This window comes from Monodelphis domestica, chromosome 6 (assembly GCF_027887165.1).
Source record: "Monodelphis domestica isolate mMonDom1 chromosome 6, mMonDom1.pri, whole genome shotgun sequence".
NCBI lineage: Eukaryota > Metazoa > Chordata > Mammalia > Didelphimorphia > Didelphidae > Monodelphis > Monodelphis domestica.
In genome coordinates this window covers 126374395-126389164 of record NC_077232.1, presented here as the reverse complement: position 1 = coordinate 126389164, position 14770 = coordinate 126374395, and the positions used below count along the sequence as shown (strand labels likewise).

At 40.3% G+C, this 14770-nt stretch overlaps 1 protein-coding gene across 5 annotated transcripts in view; it reads right to left on the bottom strand.

The window, feature by feature from the left end:
* KLF3 (KLF transcription factor 3) overlaps positions 1-14770 on the bottom strand; it is a 40958-nt gene that overhangs the window by 4120 nt on the left and 22068 nt on the right. For all 5 annotated transcript variants that reach the window (XM_056802532.1, XM_056802531.1, XM_007496569.2 and 2 more), the window contains 3 exons: positions 7744-8236; positions 7187-7340; positions 1637-1797 (listed from right to left, as the gene is read on the bottom strand). In XM_056802532.1, the coding sequence (XP_056658510.1) occupies positions 1637-1797; positions 7187-7340; positions 7744-8236 (808 nt within the window). The remainder of the gene's footprint in view (positions 1-1636; positions 1798-7186; positions 7341-7743; positions 8237-14770) is intronic.

The following is a 14770-nucleotide window of genomic DNA, read 5'->3' as shown; positions in this document are numbered from 1 at the left end:
AATTTCAGTGAATACGGCTTCCATAGTTTTTAAAAACAATTCCTTAGAAGGATGGGCAAATAAATGGATTCATTCTCTAATGTTTAATGGAATCAGTGCCAAGAAATGGAATTTTAAGCATTATTGCTAAAGCGAAGGTCAGGACTGAACGGCTGCCCTGGGGGGCTATTACAAGCTCCAGCAAGTCCATCCTTTCCCAGGAAGTGTGAATATTTGCTACAATTGATAAATACACTCGATTTGGACTCTTAAGCTTATTTGAGGCCTGTGTGGTATGAGGGAAAGAGCGCTAGATTGAATATATGAAAAAATCAGGTTCAAATACATGTTTCCTAGTTCCTAGGTGACCTGTCTGATCATGGACAAAAGTCACCACCTGATGGGGCTTCAATTACCTTATCTGTAAAGATGAGGAGGTGGCCAGACTAAACAAATGTTCTCTAAGGTCCACATTCCATCACCCAAACTCTAAGACTAGAAGAGTCATGAATTACTCTCATTGTTTTGAGAAATTCCAATTAAAAGACTGGTGGACTTTCTAGGTCTGGATCGTTAGATAAATTATTCTGAGAATAATAATAATAATAATGAGTAAATCATAAGAAATTTCTCTTATCAATAATCAAAAATGCAACTATCTCTTGCTAATTTGTAAGTGATGTGTTTCATGCCTCTAATAGTGTTTAAATTTGAATTGAGAAAGTTCTAAAAGTATAAACATTAACTGCCAAAAGTAACTTTCAATGTTCCAAGTGATGGAGCTGGAAGAGACCCCAGAGCTCATCTGATTCCAGCCCCCCTTTCATTGGGCTATGAGTTCAGAAATTGTGTGCCAAGGTCAAGCAATGTGATAAAGCCAGTCCCATAATGGAGTTCCCCAATTCTCAATCCAACATGACTTCACAAAGCCTTCCCTATGGCCTTTGTTCATGTTCTTGAAAAGGCAAGCACCCCAAAAGGGTTCAAAGTGCTGCTCCCAGAATATTATGGGGAAGTAGTGTATACACTGTGCAAATTAAGACACCTCGACCCAGGTGCTAGGGATCCTGGAATGAATGCAGCCACTTTTAACACACGGACATCATTTTCCTGACTTTTCCCTCCTTAGAGTCCCAGTTCCATTAAACTGACAAAATTATTTCCTTCTTACACATATAAAATACAAACAAAAATCCTTTCCCCTTCATAGCTTTAAATTCAAACTTATTCACATCATCTTTGTTGCTCCATAGTATGGCAGATCAAGCTGTAGATTTGGATGTCATGAAGAGCCATGGTCCAATTCAGCCTTGGACACTGAGTAGCCATATGACTATGGGTCAAGTCACTTAATTTCTGCCTTGGTTTCCTCACAACTATAAAAATGGGGATATAATAACACTATTCTCCCAGGGCTGCTGAAATGAAGTAATATTTATAAAGTGCTTTGCAAACATTACAATGCTACATAAATACTTTTATTCTTCTTTAAAGGTCAAGAACAGTAAAGTCCAGAGTTTTAGTTTGACACAATACCTTTAGATTACTGTTATAACCGCTCTCCTCGCCAAGCTCAAACAGAAGCTAAAAACTATCTGGCTACTCTGGCCAAATCCTTCTTCATAGAAAAACAAAATGGCGCCATGTTCATTCATACCTGTATGTGTTCTTCTGTGGGCTTTCAAGTGAGAGCTTTTAGTGTATACTTTGTTGCATCCCTCATAATCGCATCTGTGTATCCTGCGTTTTCTTTGCGTATCTGGAGATTCCACTGGCAAAGGTCTCTTTCCGGGCTGCACTATGACTGAAGGGTGGTTCCTGTTAAAAGTTAATTTAAAAATCTTAAAATTCCAGACCAAAAAAGTCTAACTTTCTGTCCTCCTCTCAGAAACAATAACGACTTCTTTGCCAATTTGATTCATTTTACTACTAAGCACCAGCAATCATCACCTTAAAAAAAACCCACAACTCTAGAGTTTTAGAAGCAAAATGATTAGAGATACTTTTCATAAGCTGCCTTGAGTTTTGTTATTTGTAGGAAATAAAACCACAGGCCAATGTCCCAGGCAACTCTACTCTAAGATCCCTGCCTTAGGGAATGGAGTGGGGGGAGTGGTTTCTAATAAAAGAAATTTGCTTTTAGTTTTTAAATAGCAGCTTTTTTGTAACATCAAAGGGACCCTCTCCAAGCAGAGAGGAGAAGAGAATTTCTTGTTTGGTCTCCCCCCACCAGCTCTGTATCAACTCCACAAAGCAGAGTTTTGGCAGCCATCGCACCCACAGGATGTCTGCCCTTAGCTTTCCACCCTCAAACAGCCTACCCTGGTCTTTAACCCCACAGGTACCGACTGTGGACACCTTGGAAGGAACACCACTAAGAGGCACTCATTCTACTCACTGCTCAGAAGTTTTTTGGTTTTTTTTGCATCTCTAGCACTCTGCACACAATAGGTGCTTATACAGGTACTTCAATGCAATACTATGGGATGCAGCAAGGTGGCTTGGGGGATAAAGAGCTGGACCTAGACACAGGATGTCCTGGGTTCAAATCCAGCCTTGGACACTTCCTACTTGTGTAACCCCAGTATTTAACCCCCAATGCTTAGCCTTTCCTGCTTTTCTGCCTTGAAATGAAAACACTAATTTTTAGACATTAGTTGTGTTTTTTTTTAAAAGATCATTTTGTAAACTTTAGAACACCATATAAATAGCAGCTGCTATTATTCAACAGAAATATTAAGGCCAGTTTTCCTGCTGTGTAAAAAAAAATTGAAATCCTGCCTAGCGGCTTAGTAAAAAAAAATTTTGTATGTCTCTTTCTAAGGACCAATTAATCCAGAGTTCGGTAAACTTTATGCTTTTTAACCTTTTAATTAAAAGGTCACATGCTTTATGCACCACTTGGCTCCCATTTCAATGAAAAAATTTTTGTATTTTTAGGTCTGATGACATAGACACTGAAATGTCAACAAGTCCCAACTTGTCCCTGGTACAATTGCTTTTTACCTTGTAGGCATCTGGGTTTACAGAATGGAAAAAAAAATGGGTAGAAAAGAAAAAGGCAGAGAGAACGCCTGGTCTGGAGTTAGAAATCATCTTCTTGAGTTCAAATCCAGCTTTGGGCACTTGCTAAAAACTCTGTGACCCTGGGCGGGTCACTTAACGCTGTTTGCATCCATTTCATCTCTCATTGAGATGGAGAAGGACATGGAAATCACTGCGGTACCTTTGACAAGAAAGCCCCAAAAGGTGCCATCAAGAGTTAGACAGGATGGAAAACAACTGAAAAAAAAATCCCTCTGGGTGGACTCTTGAAGCATCTCTATCTTCATCCCACTTCATTGAGGTTTTGTATCTCATTTCTCCTACTAGACCACACAAGCTCCTTGGAGAGCAGGGACGGGATCTTATCGCTCTTCCTTGCTCCCTGTTGACCCAAGACAGAGCCTTATGTATAAATAAAGTAAGTGGGTGTTTAATGAATGTGTAAGACTGAATGAGGGACTCAGGAATAAAACTAGGAAGACAGGATATTCCATAGGGAAAAAAAATCAGTATGTATAGGAAAATGACCTAAGGAAAGAAGAAGGAAGAGGAAAGGAAACTGGATGAATTTCAAATAAAACTCCTCACTTGGGGTGAAAATGCAATTCCTGTTCATGCACAAAAGAGGAGAAATCAAGGTATAAAAAACTAGGAATATGTCTACTCCACTGGCCTAACTTTCCCTCTATGTTTATTTAGAACAAGACTTAAGAAGGGAAATTTTAAATTGTCATATCTCAAAAATTAATAACTAAGGGGGCAGCTGGGTGGCTCAGTGGATTGAGAGCCAGGTGTAGAGATGAGAGGTCCTGGGTTCAAATCTGACCTCAGACACTTCCCTGGGCAAGTCACTTAAGCCCCATTTATTCTGCCTTGGAGTCAATACTCCAAGGTAAGGTAAGGATTCAATACTCCAAAGGTAAGGATTTTAAATTAAAAAAAAAAAATTAATAGCTAGATGATGCTATTTTGGGACTAAATTACCCTCAAATCTTCCCCACTACTAGTGTTGAATGATGATAAAAATAATAAAAATAAACTATAATGGTAATAATAATAATAATAAACTATACTGTTAATAATAAATAATAATGACAGCTAACATTGATAAAGCTTTTACAATGTGCCAGGCACTGTGCTAAGTACTTTACAATGAGCATCTCATTGTTTGGTCCTCCAAACAACCCTGAGAAGCAGGTGCTATTATCACACCCATTTTACAAATGAAGAAAATTGAGGCAGCTGGGTTAAGAGACTTGCCTATGTTGCAAAGTTATTACAAGTATCTGAGGCCAAATTTGAACTCGAGTCTTCCTGACTCCAGACCCAGTGTGTTCTATCTACACCATTTCCAAGCTACCCTGCATTTGAGCAGTCTGATTCATCTTGAAATGCAAAAAGGCTTCTTAAAAAAAAAAAAAGCCTGTCTCACCTTTGTCCACATTTAAATTTCTGAATTTAAGTTATTTCAAGGAAAGCCTATAGATCCTATATTCATCTGCTTATGAAACCCACCCCAACAATTATAATTCGTGTTTGTGTATTATATTGGATTACGATCTTTTGGGGGAAAAAAAATTCTAAGACTGGAATCAGTAACATTTTGAGCAGTGGATAGATAATATGTGAACTAGTAAGGTGAGGAAGAAGAGGAGTTAAAGGACAAGGAGAAAACTCTTCAGGTTTCCTTCTTTTGAGGATTTGGGGTGGAATGGGGAATACTTTTCAACCTTAATGAGGTTTTAGAATTTAACACAACACTTTATTTTCCATTAAGACAAAAGAAAAGCCAAAAACTTTTTAGGAAAGAGAAATATTTCTTTAATTTCATGAACCAGTAGTTAAATATTTCATATCTATAAGCTAATTATTAACCTAAAAAAAAAAAGGCAAACAGGGTGAAGGTTGCCCAGGATCATAGAGCTAAGGACTGACTGTGAGGCAAGATAGGAATCCAGTTCCTCCAACTCCAGGCTTGGCACTTTCTCCACTGTGCCACTAGCTGCCCCATTATTAGCTCTTCTTAGTAGATTCATGAACTTCACATTCAATGATGACCCCTCACCCCTCTTTAGTAGCTAATTTTATTTTTGAGGGTAGCAGACTATTTCTACCTCTTTCTAAAGTTAATAGTCTCTTGCTAAATTAAAGTTTTAAAAAAAGTTTTAAGAACCAAAAACATGCAAAAGCCCTCTTGACGCTATCATAGAGAAGAGAAGCTATCTTAAACTTCAGGTGAGAATTCCTGGCTGAGTGACTGTTCATAAAGCTTTAAAAAAAACCCAAGAACAGGGACATCCTCAGCAGTGACAGGTTCCATCCCCAAGTCCCCCAAATCGACCAGAATCCAAACTTAAAAGGCGTTGGTGCTTTCACTTTTGACCCTAAGCTTCCTATTCTGAAGATGGTATTTTGGGATAGCTGTGGGAAAAAAGGAGCCACGTTTAAGCTCTGTTTCAGGATAAATTTCTTAACCGAGTTTCTCAAGTTGGTTTCACTTAAGTTTTGCTAGTTTTAAAAAAATTCAACTAAAATAAAAAGGTAAGCCATTCCATCCTCTGCAATTTTCCCTTCCAAATATGGATGCCTGTGTATAAAGATGACCTCTCATACAAAAAGCATCTTCCCATAGACTCAAGAATGGTTTTTAAAAAACCTGAAACATTCCTCTAAAGCACGCCAGGCTTCAAAAACTGAGTTTGAGTTTTCCAGTCTTATTCCATGCCTCCAGAGAAAGGAATACATAATGGAAATATCCCCAGAGCTGTCTGATGCAAGGATGCCCAGCTATAGGCTGAGGGTTACAAGTGATTCTTTCCTGGCTAGCTAATTTACAATGTGGGACACCACTGGGCAGGCTCCAAGACATGACTTCATCGCATCTGTGTGTGAACGACATTCCTCCAGGAGCACCCTGTCCAAGTGGAGGAAGCCTTATTTGTGAAGTTTTTGGTAGTGTATCACAGAGAATTAACCATTGCTCATTTATATATGCTTTAACCAGTGTTTGATCAATGAAAAAGTCATATAAAATTGAACAATCACTCCTTGATAGCACCGTATGGTCTGCAGATATTTTGTGAACGGGTCACTGAGGGCATTGGCTAAGGTTTTTTGTTACTACTGGTGACAATAATTAAAATGAGCATAGATGAGAGATTTTAAAGAACAGAAACAAAAGTTTCTTTGCAAGTTGTGATGTAGCAGAAAGCAGAAGAGGACTGGAAGAGGAGACCTAGTTTAGAATCCAGTTATGACACTTATGTCCTGAGGGATCAGTGATCTCATTTGAGACAACTGAATTTTCTGGCACTCCTTAAGAAAACGAGGAATTTTAACTAAAAGGCCTCTTAAGTCCCATCCAACTTTAAATAGGAAATCTTGAAAGGAAGGCTATTCTCAAAATATCCTTTTAAAATGAAGATCCATAATAATGAATATTTAGGGATATTGCTGTACTTGTTTTTAAAGCAAGGGTTCTTAACCTCTTTTTTTGTACCATGGAATCCGTTGACAGTTCAGTGAAACCTATGGACCTTTCTCAAAAAAAAAAAAAGTTTTGGCATAAAATACACAAAAAAATGTTCTCTCCTGATGAGAGCTCCTATTCATACAACCCAAATTAGAAAGACAAGATTCATCCAGTTTGTACTGAACAAAACACAACTTATTGTGAATATGACAAAAAACACAGTATCTACTAGGAAATACTTCTGAATCTGGAAAACTGGTGTTAAAAATAGGAAAGACTCTCCTTGCTCTGAATAAATAAACGGTTTACTTAAAAAAAAGAGAATGAAACTGAAAAGGCAATACAGGGAGTCAAAGATGGAAAGGTTAATGGAGACAGCAACTTTTGGTCCCCAAACTGAATTCTATCATCCCAGATGCCTCGAAGAGTGACTTATTAGAATGGGCTTCCAATGGCAGAAGATAGAAACATCTATAGTGGAAATCCATCCAGGTTCTTCAATGCATAAATATTATCACCATTTACTGGGCCTATTTACTGATTCCTTAAATTTGCAATCAGGCACAAAGCATCCCATCACCCACTGGCTATCACACACCAGGGCTGACCGGTCTTGCTGTTGCCACAGGCTCTGCCTGCTGAGGGCAAAAGGCATTTGTGGAAGTGATGAGTGGGTCGCATCATACTTACTCTTGCAACAATGGAACTTGTGGAGGGGAGACTGAGTTCATTAGTGGGGGCGACATTTCTTCAGGATAATAATCTGTCCTCTGTGGTTCAATCCCAGGCTCTACTTTTATTTTTTTCTGTAAAATAGGCTTCTCGTAGGATTCAATGACAGGTACTGGATGGGGAGAAAAGAGAAAGTGAAATCAATTTAAGGGCTTTTGTTGAAAAATGACACTCATTTTACCTATCCCCTGGTGAAAACACTTTCTGAAGAGACACCCTGTCTCTCACCAAAGATGTACCTACTTGCCTCTCACAAAAATGGCAGAAAGAATGAAGCAAGGCACAAAATCTCCCCAAAATTCTTATTTTTGTGGCTCCTATTTTGCCAGAAAGAAGTGTCTAAGAGTGGCCCTAACATGACTCTTCTTTGGTCTGGAAAATCTGGAAAACATCCCGTCCCTCTTCAAGCCTCCTGCCATTTCCCAGGTAGAGAATAGAGGCCCTCAGGGCTCCCCCTCGAAGCTCTGCGGGATGAGGAAGGCCGGAGCCACGGCACCCTCTGCCCCAGGTCTTACCTTGCATGCTACTGGCATTGTCCAACTCGTCCGCGAGAACAGTGGACACCATGATAGGCTGCTGAAGGTGACTGGCATACATGAAAGGGACGGGCTGCACAACAACCGGCTGGATGACTGGGAGGATCCCGGGGCTCCGGATCCCGTGTCTCGAGAGCGCGGCCATGACGGGAGGGATGGACAGCGGCACGCTGAAGGGCTGAACCCCCGGCGGAGGCGGGGTGAACTTTTTCATAGGCGGGCTGGGCGAAGGCAGAGTCAATCCCGGAGACGCTCGCCTATGGGAAGTCTGAAATTTCAGCGGGGAGGGAGAACTTCCGGCCGAAGGGGGAGAACTCCGCTTGTTCACTGTGAGATCCACCGGCTCCATCTGGATTCCATTGGAAAGGCCTTCCGGGGTTGGATAGAACTTATTGTGTAACATGTTCGGTGTAGAATAAATGACGCTATACTTGTTTGACTTCATTTGCTCGATGTAATTAGATGGATATGACTATTCAAGGAGAAAAAAGAATTGTGTAAGCAAAGGAAAATAGGCCTATTCGAGGTCTATTAGCAGAAAAACACTTTCAACTCTTGATTCTTTTCTTCCCTTCCTTTTTCTCTCTCTCCCCATCTCATCCTTTTTTCTCCCTCTGTTATCTCTCTTTCTCCCTCTCTGTCTCCCCCTTCCCGTCCTCACTCCCTTCATAAATCCTTCTCTTCCATCTTAGAATCAACACTAAATACGGGTTCCAAGGCAGAAGAGCGGCTGGGCGATGGGAGTGAAGTGACTTACCCAAGGGATCACCCAGCAAAGAAGTGTCTGAGGCCAGATCTGGACCCAGGACCTCCCATCTCCAGGCCTAGTTCTCTCTCTCCTGACCCATCTAAGTGCTCAAGTCAGATATTTTCTTAACAAGTGTGACAGCTTTAAATCTGGTACCACATCCCAAGGTTGCTAAGCTTTGACCCAGCCGGTCTTGTACCCCCAGAGTCCAAAGGAAGAGGAAAAAGCCCCCTTTAGAGTCACTGCTTATTGCAAGATCCCCCAAACGGGGGTACCAACCGATTGGAGAGGGGCTAAACAGATTGTGTCTATACATGTCGTCAAATATTATTTTGGCAAAGTAAGGATGGAACGAAGAGTTTCAGAAAGTGAGAAGACATCGAGGATCGCATGAGATGAAGCAAACAGAACGAGGAGAACAAATTTCACAACCGCATTATTGAGAAAAACAATTCTTAAAGACTTGAGAACGCCGATGAATATAATGATAAAGCGCGAGTCCAGAGGACTAAGGATGAATCGCACCACCCACCTCCAGGGACTTAAAATCCGGGATGAGCCAGGCCTATTTGGACCGGGCCAACACGGGAACTTGTTTTGCTAAACTATGCATATTTGCTTGTTTGTTTCTTATATTCACTGGGGTTGAGGGGAAAGTGGTGAGAGGGGCAGACAATAAACGCTCTTAAAAAACAACAGAAAAAAAGGTTAAGGGCTCTAGTTCCACAAATTAACTAGATAATACATACAATCCTAAGATATACTTTGTGAGAGAGGTCCACAAAAATGAAAAGGCCAAAGAAGTAGGGACAACATGATCATGAAAACATATGGAGAATTGAAATAAAACCCTCTGTAGATTCCCCGACTTCAGATGGAGTTGAGCAAGGTGGTGGTGAAGAAGATGCCAGACGGCACCGTGGATAGAGCCCTGAGCCTAGAAAGAAGATCTGAGTTCAAATCTAGATTTGGGTACTTAAGAGAGGAGGAAGAAGAATAATGTGATTCTGGGCAAGTCCTTTAACCCTTCTTTGCCTCAGTTTCCTAATCTATAAAATAACAGCATCTACCCCTAGGGTTGCCGTGAGGATCAAATGAGATTAAATATACATATAAAACAAAAAATAAACATGCAAAATTATATTTATATATTAAATATAGTAAATATTATAATATGTATATGCGTATATGTACATGCTTTTATACAATATACAACACATACTTGTATCAAAATATTATTTACTATATTTATATTTAACATTAATAATAACAGCAACATATGACACTCAGTACCATTCGGCACAGAATAGGTGTTATGGGTTTGCTAGTGTGATTACTCCTCCCAGGTGATATTCTAAACTATATCATTCAGCATACAGTTTGTGACTTTTTAGAAAGCACCTAGCAGGCACAGTAGACAGAGCAGCAGACCTGGAATTTGGAAGACCTGGGTTCAAATCTGGAATTAGCCACATACAACCTGTAGGATCTCTTAATTCCACAGCCTTGCCCTTCTGTCTTAGATATCACTAAGACAGAAAGAAAGGGAAGGAAGGAAGGAAGGAAGGAAGGAAGGAAGGAAGGAAGGAAGGAAGGAAGGAAGGAAGGAAGGAAGGAAGGAAGGAAGGAAGGAAGGAAGGAAGGAAGGAAGGAATGGTTCCTCAGGAGTTGTCTGAAGAGCAGCAGTCGTCCAAACTAAGCTCCTGTCCTTTGAAGGGGACGCCTGAAGCACCGGAGGAGCCTCTGGATGTGCTAGTTATCCTGAACCAGCGAGATTCAACATTTGATCCAGACAGAGAAGAACTACTTATTACATACGTAAATGACACAAAATTAGACACGACAACACCACCTGATGCAAAGCCTGATGCAACTATGTAAAAAGAAAAAAGTGAATGCCATCCCGGGCTAGAAGGATACCCAAACCTGGGGAGGTAGAGTGACATCCACATCGCTGCAGTTCACTTTGGATGCTACACTTTAAGGAACACTGACAAATCGGAATGCATCTAGGAAGGTGGCAAACAGGACGGCGAGCGGCTTTTAATCCATGCTAGGGGAAGAAGGATAGAAGGAAGAAAGGAAAGGAAATAAGCGTGGATAAGTGGAATACCACAATGTAGCAGGCACTGCACCAAGTGCTTTAGAATGATAACCTAGTTGGATGTTCACAACAATGCCAGGAGGCAGGAATGATGATCATCTCCATTTTCCATTTGGGGAAACCGAGGCAGACCCAGGTTAAGAGACTTGCCCAGGCTTTCCTTAGTCCCTGGAATGCCCTCTTTGTTTCACTACCATATTGGATCCTTCTCTTCCTTTAAGATGACACTCAAACCCAATCTTTTATAGTTAAGTCTTTCTCAATTGTCCTAGCCTTTAATGTACTTTCTCTCAAATTATTTTATTTTCAGTCTTATTTATGTATATTTTTATTTTTTATTTTACATTTCTGCTCTATTATTATTTATATATTTATTATTATATATAACATATTTATATACTATAATTATTATCTATAACTGATGTTTGTATATACATAGGCATATACATGTTTGTATGTATATGTAATGTTTTTGTCTTTTCCAATAGAATATAAATTCCTTGTAAAAAAAAAAAAGGAGAAAGATATATCTTGTTCCAAAGAACAGATATACAAAATAGCCAGGCAGATCTTGTTTCAATATCAATTAAGAACATTTTCATGTCTCATGAAACACCAGCGCTGGAACAGACCCTAAAAGCAAAGCCTTTGGGTGATAACTCAAGCTCTTACAACTCATGATTCTTTGCCCAACATCAAATCACCTCCCTGTCACTGAAAATAGTCATCAAGTGAGTATGTACGCAGAACACATCCATGCACATTATCCATTCCATAATAACTGGTACTTAGGAATACCACCGCACTGGCCTTAATCATGGCCCTTAATAACAACAGCGAGCCTCTTTAAGCTTTGCAACAAAGTGTTATTTCATTTGATGTCTGATGGCTGTTTCTAAAGAGCGTGTATATAAGGACAGGTATGTACACATGATATAATTACTTGCCAGTGGCATATTATTGGTGTGGACTTTTCATTCAAAATACACAAGCAACTTCCCCATAAAACTCACCTATGAATTCACCGTCCCCATCTAACCATGTCCCCTAGATGGATGTGAATTCTTCCTTTCTGTGGCATTCTTCCCGGTCCAGAGGATCTGCCTTTCACTGCAGACTTTGGAGGGCCGTCTAACCTCAGCCCCAGAGCTTTCACACCGGACATGCACAAAATATGGGGGTTTTGTGGTGATGATACTTCACTAGACAGATCCAAATGCAGCCCAGAATGAAGTGTAATGTCCTGTCATCGAATGAGCAGCACTCATAGGAGGGAGAAGGTTTAAAGAACATCCAGGAATGGAATGCAAAAAGAATTTCTACTGGGTCTTAGAATGCAAGTCAAATCTATCCTTCCCCTGTGTGGTGCGGGCTTGGCCCCACAGAGTGGAAGGTCTAGTTTCAGGTGGCGAGGAAACCCAGGTCCTGGCAGATATGATCTATAATCACAGATTAGTTATCTGTTCCTAGAAAAGAGTGTTGAACAAATGACTCCAGCTCCATATAATGCTAGAAGTCAGCTCTTCCAGCCTAAAGCAGCTACCACACCCACAGCACAGCCAAGGTCCTTAATTATAGACCCAGTTCTGAAGAGTTTCAGAGTAATCTAATTTTAATGTAGATTAGATTCATTTTTTTTTTTTGCGAAGACCCGTATTCCACAGGTTTAGGTGTACCCTGTGAGAATCAGAGAATTGGGGGATTTGAATCCCTCCTCTTCAGTTTACTATATGGGTGACCTGAGACAAGTTGGGCCTCAATCTCCTCATCTGTAACAATGAGGGTTCTGGGCTAGGTGATCTCTCTGGTCCCTTTCCGTGAAATAAAGTCCTCCACAGACTTAGAATGATCCAGAAATTCTCACTGCAGTGCCGTTGGATATTCTAATGAGAGGGGAAAAATAAGCTTCTCTACACAGAATTAAAAGCTTGGAAAAACAACACTGCCTTGTGGATTTAAACCATTTCCAATTCAAAACAAGGAAGTGGCACAGTGAAGCCAGCCTCAAAGCCAAGGCTACCTGGGCAAGTCTTTGACTTCTCAAGGGTCTGTGTGATTCTCCAAGTTGCAGAGAAGGGGCTGAGGGAGTTTTCTTATTTGGGAAGTCACAGGTCCAGGTCCTACCCCAATAATGGACACTATTCCTACTTAAAAAAAAACAACAACGACAAAAAAAACCAGGGAAGTAATAGACAAAATCAACATTAAGATGTAGTAAATTGCTGGTTTTAAAAATGGTGACACCGGATTTAAATACTTCAAGGATCTGTGATTTTGTAGGGGTGTATATTCTCTCCACCTTGTAAGAGCTCTGCCACTGGGCAGGTAGTTTCTAAGAAAATCTTAGTTGGTCTTTGGCTAGACTGGTCCTTGAAGAGCAGGAACATGGCACCCACCACTGGCACAGGCCTAAGTCTTTCCATCCTGGCAAACTTTGAGAACACAGGGTCACCTCCAGGCCCCAAGGAGGCATGAGAGCAGGACTTCTATTGAGGCAGCTAGGATTTATCCATAAAACACACACACATGCCCGCCCTAAATCCCAAAGATATTCCACGACCAAGGGCTTAGCACCACAATAGAAGGCAGAAAGCCAAAAATGGCACCAGGTTCACTGCAAAGTCAACAAAAGAATATAATAAGGAATGTACAGTGAGGGATTAGTTTATGACATTGCAATTAAACAGAGCACAATGGGAACTAAAAAAAAAAAGGTTTCCATCAATCTGAGGTCTCCCTAAAGACAAAAGGTCTTGCTTATATCATCCACTTATACAAAAATGAAGAATTTTCCATTGTTTTGATTCGGCAAAGAGCAGCTTTCCTCACCTATCTCCACCCCCCTTCTCTTTATCCCTTATAAAACTGCAAGTATCTAGAACCTTAAGTGGAATTTCTTGCTCTTTATCTTGCCTTAAGGAAAAGCAAGAAACCAAATTATAAACAAAAATCTCAAACCCCTAAATTCAGCAATCACTTTGAGAGCCTTTCCTGAAGTCAGAACACAAAGACTCATCTTTCATATTCTTATAGTTACCTTTTATACCTAGAAAGACCATCAATAAAGACTGCCAGGAAGATGGGCCTCCACACCACCTGTCCCAGTATTAGATCCCATTTGGTCTTTTTGCTTAAATGTATCACACTACTTACTAGTCCCAGAATCCTACATTTGAGGAAGATTTTTTAATAAAAAGTTGAGATGTTTGAAACCCTCCATAAAGGCAGGAATTAAAGCCATCCTGATCATCTCATTCCTGGAGTATTTTAGTCAACCCAACTATGGAGATAGCCTTACAAAGGATGCCAAGTTCTGCAACATCTTAAGATTTAGAACCCAAATAATCTTTAAATAAAGGACCTTCCTAATTTAAGTTCCCTCATTTTATAGATTATGGAAACCCTGTCTCAAAGAGTGATTTGCCAAAATCCTAGAAGGAATAAGCTGCCAGCCAGACCAAAAACTTATGTTTCTCCTGAGGAACTTCTGCACTTTTGGTCCTGTTCAGAGAACCAGGATCCCACAGTAGGGACAGGTCAAAGGCAAGGGTTGAACCAGGGTCTAGAAGCAGAGGAACAGATGAGCTGGGCAGCATCCTCTGCCCATGGACTTCCTTATCCTGGCAGGCAAATAGGACATACTTTTGGTTGGTGCAATTGTTGGTTTGCACTATCCATTGTGGCCAGTTTCAGGGAACTAGGAATTTAAACTGGGGAGGATTTTCAAATTTAATAACATTCTTGAGTTTTTAGAACCATAAACTAAGGGAGGGGGGAGAAAGCCACAAATAAGACTAAGCTTCATAAACATTATGTGCATTTTTGGCTTATACCTTTGGTTTCAAAGGAATCCCTTCTTCTCCCTAGATAAGGATTCATTCTCTCCCTTGAATCCTGGAAACCATTTAGGGCCACAAGAGTTTACAAGAACAAATCACTGAGTTTAAGGCCTCGATATTATTTCATATCAGATTTTGTTAGCGACATGGGCCTGTGAACATGACTAATTAGATCATGTCTCATTGCACCACCAAAGAAGGCATGCAATTGTCATGAATAAAACCTTCTTGCTAAAGAATTCTGCTGAGATGTTTACCTGGACCTTATAAAAGATATTTATTTCAATTATTTAGGTGGAGCTAATAAGCAATTAT